The 10,362-nt window shown below is 43.2% G+C and overlaps 1 protein-coding gene across 1 annotated transcript; it reads right to left on the bottom strand.

Moving 5' to 3' along the window:
• Positions 314-6,651, bottom strand: LOC110260671 (temperature shock-inducible protein 1-like). The gene is made up of 4 exons (XM_021091753.1): positions 5,331-6,651; positions 4,812-4,847; positions 1,598-1,765; positions 314-518 (listed from the first exon to the last, which is right to left on the bottom strand). Exons 1-4 carry the CDS (start codon positions 5,479-5,481, stop codon positions 484-486), a joined length of 390 nt encoding a protein of 129 aa, XP_020947412.1. The 5' UTR covers positions 5,482-6,651; the 3' UTR covers positions 314-483.

The following is a 10,362-nucleotide window of genomic DNA, read 5'->3' as shown; positions in this document are numbered from 1 at the left end:
TTTTCTCACCTGCTATGTCACTATAGGTAAGTAAAGAATTATGTGTCAGTTAATAATAGAGTTTAATGGAATCAAAGCAAACATTTGTGCCGAGGAAATGTTGACTAGTGCATTCACGTAAGAGAAAACTCTAGTCACGGATGATATACCTAAGAATTGTGTCTTGTTTTTAAAACTTGGATGAATTTGTAGCAAGTCCATTGATTCAGAATAACACAAGAAAGAACTAGGTAAAAGGCAACCTATCTGTCACTTGAATTGACTAAACTCTTGGACAACCATCACCTCATCACTTAGACAAATACTCTTTGGATATTGCTCATTAATTACTTTTTATTTGAAAGCCAATGAAGTGATCAGAATTAAGATTTAGATGGTAAGGCCAGAAAGTAATTGCAGATCAGCAGATTAAGGGACATTCTGGCCCATTCCAACAGGGTTAATTGCAGAAGGCCTTGGCTGATTCCATCGCAGTGACAGCTCTCAGCAAAATAGTAAGTGAAGAATTGGGTATGAACCTAAAACAGAAAAAAAGGCATTATCGGGAGTATTCAAAAATTATGAAGGGTGTGACTTCATTCCTTGGAATATGCAAGCAGACTAACAAATATCAAATGTTTCTGAACTCGTAGAGTTAAAAATACCATGAGATTTGCATTTCTGGAAGATAGACACTGAATTCCTGTCACTAAGAACTGAACATGCTGTAGCCTGGGATGAAAAGCCTTGGTAGGCAGAGAAAATAAGGGGAAAAAAGAAAGAAAAAAAATAGTTAGCATGGATTAGTTTTCCCATATATTATGGCACAATGGAATCCAGCTTTCTTCTGATAAGAGATAAACATTCCTGTGCTCACCCAGAGGCCACCCCATGCAGCTCTTTGAGGCAGTGCCAAGCATTGGCTCAAACACTAAAAGAGTCTAAAACAGATTGTTAAAGATTCCTCAGAACTTTCATTGTTTCTGTACAAATTCATCCCCTTTCTTACTACACAAGGTTCAAGGGAAAGTTTCTACGGCAATTTTTCATTTCATCGCCTGTCAAATCTTTCCTCCATAGAGATACTGTGAGATTTAAATTGAACTGTATATGTAAATTTTAGACCACACTTCCTGTTGTATATTCAGAATCAACCACAATTGACATAGGTTTCACCTGGTTGTTGAAGGAAAGAGGATAGTGCACCAGAAATAAGAAGACTGTACTGTGATGCTCAATGGATTTCCAAAGTCCAAGAGGTATTCTGAGTAACACTCAAAGCTTTCTGCCTCAAGGAAGCCTCAATGTAAAGCTCTTTTCTACTTCTGGAAAATCCTTTACAGGAAACAAAGAACTTTCTGATTTAAAAAAAAAAATCATAAAGAAGTACCTGACCATATGGAAGCAACGTATTTATGTCTCTCCAGTGAGATTTCTATGAAAGATGAATTTTGCCTATTATGTGTCAATATTTCAAGAGCCACACAGGTAAACTTGGTAAGCAAGTGACTACAAACTCGTGGCCTCTCTGACGTCTGTCTGTTGACTGGATTTGTAAATCCACAAGGAAAAAGAGAATAATGAAAAAAAAGAGGAAGTACTTATTGGGTGGACTTACACAATGGAGCAATGGTATGGGCAGCTGTGGTCTTGTGGGCAGTGGTCGTGGTGGGATGAGCTGCAGTGGTGGTGGGAGCAGTTGTAGCGGCAACAGCTCTAGATGTGGTGGAAGCAGTTGAAGTGGCAGCAGCTCTAGATGTGGTGGCAGCAGTCCTGGTGGGAGCAGCTGTAGTGGCAGCATCATTGGTCATGGTGGCATCATCAGGAAATGCAATTGGAAGGAAACATTCCAGTCAAGACATTTGACTCTTCCTCAGGGGAAAAAAAAAAAAAAAAGATTGCCCCCCAAGCATGGACGTGCATTTCTCATTCTGAATTCACCTCTGCAAATGTCATCAGTCCTTCACACCTCTACTCTGACTACCCAGTCCTCTTGTCTCATTCTTGGTAGCCCCGTCCTTGGTGAGGAACAGAGCATTTAGGCTTTCCCTGCAAAGGGCATGAGGATGATAGAAGAGACAGGCCAATCCCTTCTCCAGGGCATGAGCACAAAAGACCTAATCCCACATGTGTCTCTATGCACAGGGACCTCTGCTCAGAAGCAGAAAGATCCCTTGTGGACTGACATTCTGGTGACTTCCCACAGAGTAACACAGAACTGCACAGTTTCCGTTGCAGCATGAGGAGAAGAAAGGATAAGGCAATGCATCGCAGATGAGAGTACTAGTATCTCCGTTCCTTGAATGCAGTGAAAGCTCCTTCCCCAGGTTCTGGCCGGGAAGCCTGCTGAACTTGTCTCATCTTTTGTGTGGCCTTGTACCCCCACCTATTGCAGCAGTAATTGTGAGAGCCACTTTAGACACAGCGGGAGGAATTGATAAAAATGAGCAAATGCTCCATCACACGATGTTCAAAGGGACTATGGAAAGCTTTATGAACATTATGAGTCTTACAGAGCTGCTAACAAACAGCAGGAGTCAGACCCCCAACTGTGAGCGAAAACCACCTCAACACCTGGGCCGCTCCATGTCCGTGTCCACCCTCTAGCTGTCTGTCTCGGGCCTCATTCAAGGGAGAGAATCTCTTTTTAAATGGAGCCCCGGAGTTCCCGTCGTGGCGCAGTGGTAACGAATCCGACTAGGAACCATGAGGTTTCGGGTTCGGTCCCTGCCCTTGCTCAGTGGGTTAACGATCCGGCGTTGCCGTGAGCTGTGGTGTAGGTTGCAGACGAGGCTCGGATCCCGCGTTGCTGTGGCTCTGGTGTAGGCCGGTGGCTACAGCTCCGATTCAACCCCAGCCTGGGAACCTCCATATGCCGCGGGAGCGGCCCAAGAAATAGCAACAACAACAACAACAACAAACGACAAAGACAAAAAAAAATAAAAATAAAAAAAAATAAATGAAGCCCCAAGGGCACATATGACACAGTGCATGAGGCCTGACCAGAATTAATGCCATTATGATCAGAGGACACAAGTCCCCAGGCTGGGAGGCTGAAAAGAGAGACCTTGAGAATGACTGCATGAGCACGACACACAGAGCATAGAATGCACAGGACGCCAGAGGAGGAGCCTAAAAATGACTAGGAGCTCTGGTCCACAACCTTGGCTTTGAGGTTAAAGGAGGAAACAGACCTCATCCTGGCAGTAAGGCGTGGGTGCCATTACAAAGAGCAAGGCTTAGAGCCCTTCTTCTACTTGACCCCTACATTCCACATACTGACCCCACCCCCTCACGTGGTTCTCATGCCCTCACTTTTCATCACTTTCAGGAATGACATTCTCTTCCTTCACTTTGGTGAAACTGCACTCCTTGGATGGCACCAGAACCCAGCCATACTTCACAGTGAGACTTGAACCCACAATCCCTGATTTAGGAGGGGATTCAAACCCCCGGTCTTTTCGTTGAAACCACACTCCTGTTCTCAGGACTTCCTGAAGCTCGGGTTCTTTGGGTCTCAGCGCAGAAAGAATTCAGGGAGAGGCAAAGTGGCAGGCAAAGCGGGAGCTTATTAGCCTAGGATGCTTGTGGGAAATGCAAGCAGGCAGGAGCGGGAGTGCAGCCCCAGACAAAGAGGGCTACGCTTTGATAATCAAAGAAGAGTGGGCAGGGGAGCAGATCAGCTTCTTCCTCACTTGGGGGTAGACATTAAGGCTTGCATTATTATTTGCTGCTTTCGTCCTACGTGGTCTAGCTGGGACAGTCCCAGGACCCCACTTAAATCATGTGGGTATGAGCTAAAGGGTGGTGACATATGCCAAACTATAGTATCCCCTCTCAGGTTTCAGTGGACTGTCCCCCTTCACCTAATTCCTTTCCACTTTCACTGATGTTCCTCTCTTAACTACATGCAGGAATGCAGCTTTTCAGGATCTGGCATTTTATAGACCTCCCAAGGCCAAATGCAGGTCTTGTATCCATTTTCCTGTGGTAAAAGATGCTGACCTAAGTCTGTTTGGTTTCTCAGTGTTCTCATTATTGCTGAGCTGCCAGGTGTTCTGGGCATTTCTTGGTTGGCGGCTAGCTTATGATGATCCCCTGAAGTCCCTCTCTATCTGTCTTCCCCTAACGGGATTGCTGCCTGTGTAAATAACTCTCTTATTCCATCCCTATCACTGGAACTAACCAGACCCTCATTTAGACACTGGTTTTCTTGTTTGGTTGGTTGGTTGGTTGGTCTTTGTAGGGCTGCACCCACGACGTATGGAGGTTACTGGGCTAGGTGTCAAATCGTAGCTGTAGGCGCTGGCCTACACCACAGCCACAGCTACGCCAGATCCGAACCAAATCTGCGACCTACACCAAAGCTCACGGCACTGCCAGATCATTAACCCACTGAGCGAGGCCAGGGATCGAACCTGCCTCCTCAGGGGATGCTAGTCAGATTCATTTCCTCTGAGCCACAATGAGAACTCCTACACAATGGTCTTATCCTCAGCCCTTTGATTGAGGGTAACCAGAAAAGCTTTACATGCACCACCCGGAAATTCTCAGGCCACAGCATCAGGCCGCGTCTTCCCATTCCTTCTGCTAGAGAAAAATAAAGGACCCCAAACTTAAATAAATCCATGCCAGAGATTCACGTTCTCTCATAAAGTGTAAGACATAAGCAGATAGGCCGTGTCCACCGTGAATGTTTGAATCTGGATTCTGACTTTCCCAGACTTGTGCTCAAGATTCCTCATAACCTAACCCCCATGGAAACTTGGAGATCAGGCTGGGATGGAAAACAATCCTTGCAGGAAGGAGATTAGGTGCAAGTGCGGACTCACCAGTGGAGGGGCCCAGTGGAGCAGCTGGTGTACGCTCTGAAAGAGAAAAGGGGCAAGTAAGATGTGAGTGAGCACCAGTTTGGGTGTGGAGGGAGGAAGAGTGTGGACAACAATGCAGGCTGCCACAGTTGAATGATTTTAGCCTTCGCTGTATTGGCTTCGGGGGGAGCGGAGATACACACAGATAATACAAATCCCACAGAAACACAGTAGGTGGTCACTTTTGCTTTCCTGAAATAAAGTTCTGATTTGCATTCTTAAACAGAATATGCTGACTCTACTCATGAAGTTGGATTCCCAAGTTCAACTGAACAAAGATCTGACTGAATTAGGAAGAGCCTAAGGGTAGAGCCCCATCTGTGGCGAATGGTCAGTGAGAATGGTGATGGCACAGGGGAGCAGAGGAGAGGACAGAAGGTGCCAGCATTCTAGGCTCCCCCAAACCCTCCTCCACATAAGGTTCAGAACCTGATGTGACGTTCCTTCAAACCTCATTTTCAGGTGTGAGTCTTTACTTACGGCCAGAGACCAGGAAGCTGGAAGCTGCCACCAGTGCCAGGACCACCACGAGCTTCATGATGCTAAATTGAAGAGCAGGCAGCACAGATGGGAAAGCCTCAGAGCCCAGAGGAGGGTCAGACTCTGAGTCCAGAATTCCACACCCTGACATTATATAGGCAGAGGGCACCAATCAGAAGCTGCCAGATCAGAATCCAGGTTAGTTAATGTCAGGAATGTTAGTTAATGTCAGGATACTCAGAGAAACCACTAGAGAAACAACAGCACAGCCAGAGGCTCTTGGAAAGATTATAACGTCAATCTCTTGATACTGATGTAAGCTTTCATTCAACAGTTTTACATATTAAATAGTTTCCGGGCATCAACTTCTCCTCCAGGCTTCCCCTGACCTCGTACAGAGAGTGGCACCATGATTAGCAGCCCTTCTGACACGCTGCAGAAGCCCCCACCAAGCCTTCCTGATTTCCTCTAGTCTGCAGGGCTCCTTTCAGAGACTGGGAAGCTTGCTCAGCCCTGTGTCTCCTCAGTGGGGAATAATCAGGTTGAGCGACCTGGCCAAAGAGCCATCCTCTGTGAGTCAGGCTGTGCATTCTTCAAGCTGGGGCCTCCCTCCTGCACGTGTACATCAGTCAGGAAACACGTAGAGAGAAAGAGAGCCCAACACTGATGTGATCTCTCTGCATTTAAGTGTGTCTTGTGAAATTTTTCAAAATCAAAGAGAAAGACAGTAGCAACTAAACTAATGTTTGTTCATTAATGCATCCTTTGACTCAACATATTCATTCTACAAATATCCATTGAGTGCTAGATATCAGCGAAACAGCAAAGAACAAAGTATACAAAAATTCCATGTCGTGCGTCCTGTCGTGGGAGTTCATTCACTGAAACCTAAATAGGAAGAAAGGAAGGAAAGAAGGGAGAGGGAAGAAGGAAGGAAAGAAAGAAGAATGGAAAAGAATCCTTTGTATCCTACGCAACCCTGTAATAAACTGTATGGGAAAAGAATCTGAAAAGGGAATGAGGGAGTTCCTGTCGTGGCACGGTGGAAACGAATCCGACTAGGAACCATGAGGTTGCAGGTTCAATCCCTAGCCTGGCCTTGCTCAGTGGGTTAAGGATCTGACATTGGCGTGAGCTGTGGTGTAGGTCGCAGATGCGGCTCAGATCTAGCATGGCTGTGGCTGTGGTGTAGTCCAGCAGCTACTGCATCGATTAGACCCCTAGCCTGGGAACCTCCGTATGCCATGGGTGTGGCCCTAAAAAGACAAACGACAAAAAAAATTTTTTTTAATTTAAAAAAATAAAATAAAAAGGAAATGGTAGGTGTATATGACTGATTTATTTTGCTTTATACCTGAAACACAACTTAGCAAGTCAAACATACTCCAGTGAAATTTATATAAAATAAATAAGTAAACAAAGTAAACACTTGTGACAAGGAAAAAAGAGTATGTTGTGTGTAAGGTGATTAGTGCTAATATAATAACACGGGAAATAAGGAAGAAAGAATTGGTGGAGATGGAGAGTGAGGCTATAGTTTAGATAAGTAGCCACAAAAGGCTAAATAATCCATAATGTCAAACTAAAATTAAATCCAATCACCAATTCCAATTAAAGTCATAATATATCTCCAAATAGTTTTACTTTTTTTTTTTTTTTTTTTTTTTTTTGTCTTTTCTAGGGCGCTCCTTGGCATATGGAGGTTCCCAGGCTAGGGGTCGAATAGGAGCTGTAGCCACCGGCCTACACCAGAGCCACAGCAACGCCAGATCTGAGCCACGTCTGCGACCTACCCCACAGCTCACAGCAACGCGGATCCTTAACCCACTGAGCAAGGGCAGGGATCAAACCCACAACCTCATGGTTCCTAGTCAGATTCGTTAACCACTGCACCACAATGGGAACTCCACCAAATAGTTTTACCACTGCACTCTCCCATCACTTAATTATTTTTATAATTTTCACTCTGAAATAGAAATTAGAGGTACATGTAAGAAAGTACAATTCCCCACATCATCTAACACAATGAGATAAATGAAATTACTACTTGGGTCACTGTGTATTTCCTGAACACTTCTATGCACATATGAACTCATGCTCCTCCTTGCCTGGCATTCCACACTATCACTATTACCACTACCTTAAAACAAATTTAAAAGAATTTCTCAGTTTTCCCAATATCATACGCAAATATATATATATATACACAAATGTATGTATGTATGTTTCTTACAATATGGTGTATAATCAGCATTATACTCTGGACCTTTCTTTTTACCTTGGGCACTTGACATTATGTCTTAGAAATCGAAGTCAGCCACTGGAGATATCATTCCTATAAGTGGCTTCTTATTTTTCATTTTTAAAATTTGTATTGACGTAAGGCTGATTTACAGTGTTGTGGTTTCTTCTGCTGTACAACAAAGTGATTCATTTATATATGTACACACATATCCATTTCTTTTCCCACATGGATTATCACAGAATATTGGGTCGAGTTCTCTGTGCAGGTCCCTGTTGGCCAATCCTTCCATATACCTCAGTGCACACACGGAAGTGGCTTCTTTATATTGTAATTGACTCTAGCATTCTCTGTTGATGGAAAGTGAGATCACTTCTGATTTGTAGCTGACACCAATCCTGAAGCCATTTATATGATTTTCAAATGTACCCTTATGTACAAAATTTTGTTATAACAATGCAGTAGGTTGCCAGAGGTTTCGAGTAAATCATATCTGTATATCTTTTTTTTTTTTCTTTATGGCTGCACCCACAGCATGTGAAAGTTCTCATTCTCAGGCCAGGGATCAAATTCATGCCACAGCAGTGACTTCAACCACAGCCGTGACTTCGGCCACAGAAGTGACAGTGAAGAATCCCTAGCTTGACAGGCCACCAGGGAACTTCCTGTGTAGTTTTATCAATACCAAATTGCTTTCCCAAAGAGCTCAAAAAATTAATATTAAAACAAGGAAAGTAAAGGAACACTTCTTTCCAACCATCTTGCCATCAGTAAATGTACCTCAGTTTAATTTGCCAACCTGATAAGTCAGAAGCAATACTTCTCATGCTTATTTGCATTTCCCAGATTACAGTAAATATGAGCATGTTGCATATATTTATTGCAGACATGAATTTCCTCTTTCATGATTTGATATTCAAAAATTTTAATCTATTTTTTCTGATCTTATCATTAGAAGACTTGTCCTACATGTAAAGTTTTAATATTTTAGCCTTTCATAAGTCACAGAATTTTCCAATCAAATACATTTGTTTTCATTTTATTCACAACGTATTTTTAAACTTAAGTAAACTACTACTTTGTTGTACTTTCTATGTGAAACAATTAAAAAAACATGTAACAAGGACATCTTAAATTTGTACCATTTTGATATTTTTCCATGCAAAGATCACATCTCTTCCTAATCTCTAACTTTCCCAGTGATCACAAACCCGGCCCCAGGTACCAGGACACTCTAATTTGGAACTTTAAGTAAGGGGGCCAGGTCCTGAGAGGAAGCCAAAAAAGAAGCCTCAGCCTGAAGAAAGGTCTCAGAAAAGAGTACTGAGGACTTGGTTCAAAATCAGTCCCCTTGCAGCTTGTCATACACCACACCAAGCTTGCAAGATTCAGCAACAGTCCTAGACTGGGACAGTGAGGGCACATGGCTGAGTTTCATAAAAACGAGAATTAACTACACACCAACGAACAGGAGATCAGATACAGAGTTTTTAACAGAGAATAGATGTGAAGAGGGTCCTAGGGTTATGCGAGGACAAGTAGGATTTATTTTTGTTGCAAAATTATTTGCTTTTATGCTGTGGATTCAGTCATTAGGCGTGTGCATGATTTATACCCGATGATGGGAATGAAGACTGAAGAAAGGCTTCTGGGGAAACTGCCACTGCTTATTTCTGAAAATTGTGGAGCAGGATTTTGATCTTGTTAGGATCAAAGTTCAGATCTCATCCTGTTCTTCCATCAGAAAGAGGAGCTGAGAAGCACACAGGGCAGCACAGTGACTGCTCAGCATTAGAAACCTGAATGTGTGAGCCATGTACCATGTAGAGACACAGCATGCTTCTACTAGTCATCAGGACCTGTGATTCTCTCATCCGTGATTGCTGTTCAGGCTCAAATTAAATACCACCTCTTCATGGACGACTTCGATGGCTTCCAAACTAGAATAACCCTCAACTCATGAACACGTGACTGGATTCTATTTTCATCTGCCTGATATGTTATGGTCTCATTGTCTCTTTGCTTCTCTGATTTTCTGCCTCCCTTCTCAATAAATTCGCTCAAGAGAAAAAAACATCTACTTTTTTTCCAACACTGTTTCACAAGACCTAGATGAGTGCCAAGCATTAGGTAGGCTTTTGAAAAGTATGAGATGGAGTTCCTGTCATGGCTCAGTAGTTAACGAATCCGACTAGGAACCATGAGGTTGTCAGTTCAATCCCTGGCCTCGCTCAGTGGGTTAAGGATCCGGCGTTGCCCTGAGCTGTGGTATAGGTCACAGACACAGATCCCACGTTGCTGTGGCTCTGGCGTAGGCAGGCAGCTGCAGCTCCAATTACACCCCTAGCCTGGGAACTTCCATATGCCACAGATGCAGCCCTAGAAAAGGCGAAAAGACAAAAAAAAAAAAAAAAAGAGTTAACTACAAGTTCGAATGAATGTGTGAATGAATATAAATCCAATAAAACAAATTCAAGACAAAAGAGAAGGACTTTGAGTATTAGGGAGGGAGGATGCTGGGGAAAGTAAGCAAGATATAGATGAGATGCTGGAAGGTAAATCCTCAGGATAGGATTGTGAGGCGTGATGTAAAATAGACTAGACACAGAAGAGTTCGGAAGGCAGGAATCCTATTCACAGAATTAACTATGGAATAATTCCAAGGGTGTTTAGGTACAAAGTTTCCTTTTCATCTCTTATTTCTTTGGTCACAGTAATCTAGATATATGGAATTGCAAAAAAAAAAAAAGAAAGAAAGAAAGAAAATAAGCAAACACAAAACCCCAGCAT

Source organism: Sus scrofa, chromosome 5, assembly GCF_000003025.6.
Source record: "Sus scrofa isolate TJ Tabasco breed Duroc chromosome 5, Sscrofa11.1, whole genome shotgun sequence".
Classification (NCBI taxonomy): Eukaryota; Metazoa; Chordata; class Mammalia; order Artiodactyla; family Suidae; genus Sus; species Sus scrofa.
Note: the sequence above shows the minus strand (reverse complement) of the source record. Positions and strands in the feature narration are given on the sequence as shown.

Coding starts and splice junctions, on each gene's coding strand:
- LOC110260671 (XM_021091753.1), bottom strand. CDS start 5,481: ATGTCAGGGTGTGGAATTCTGGACTCAGAGTCTGACCCTCCTCTGGGC. Junction 4,848..5,330: donor CAGCTTCCTGGTCTCTGGCC/GTAAGTAAAGAC, acceptor TTTCTCTTTCAG/AGCGTACACCAGCTGCTCCA. Junction 1,766..4,811: donor TCCACTGGGCCCCTCCACTG/GTGAGTCCGCAC, acceptor CTGCCACTACAG/CTGCTCCCACCAGGACTGCT.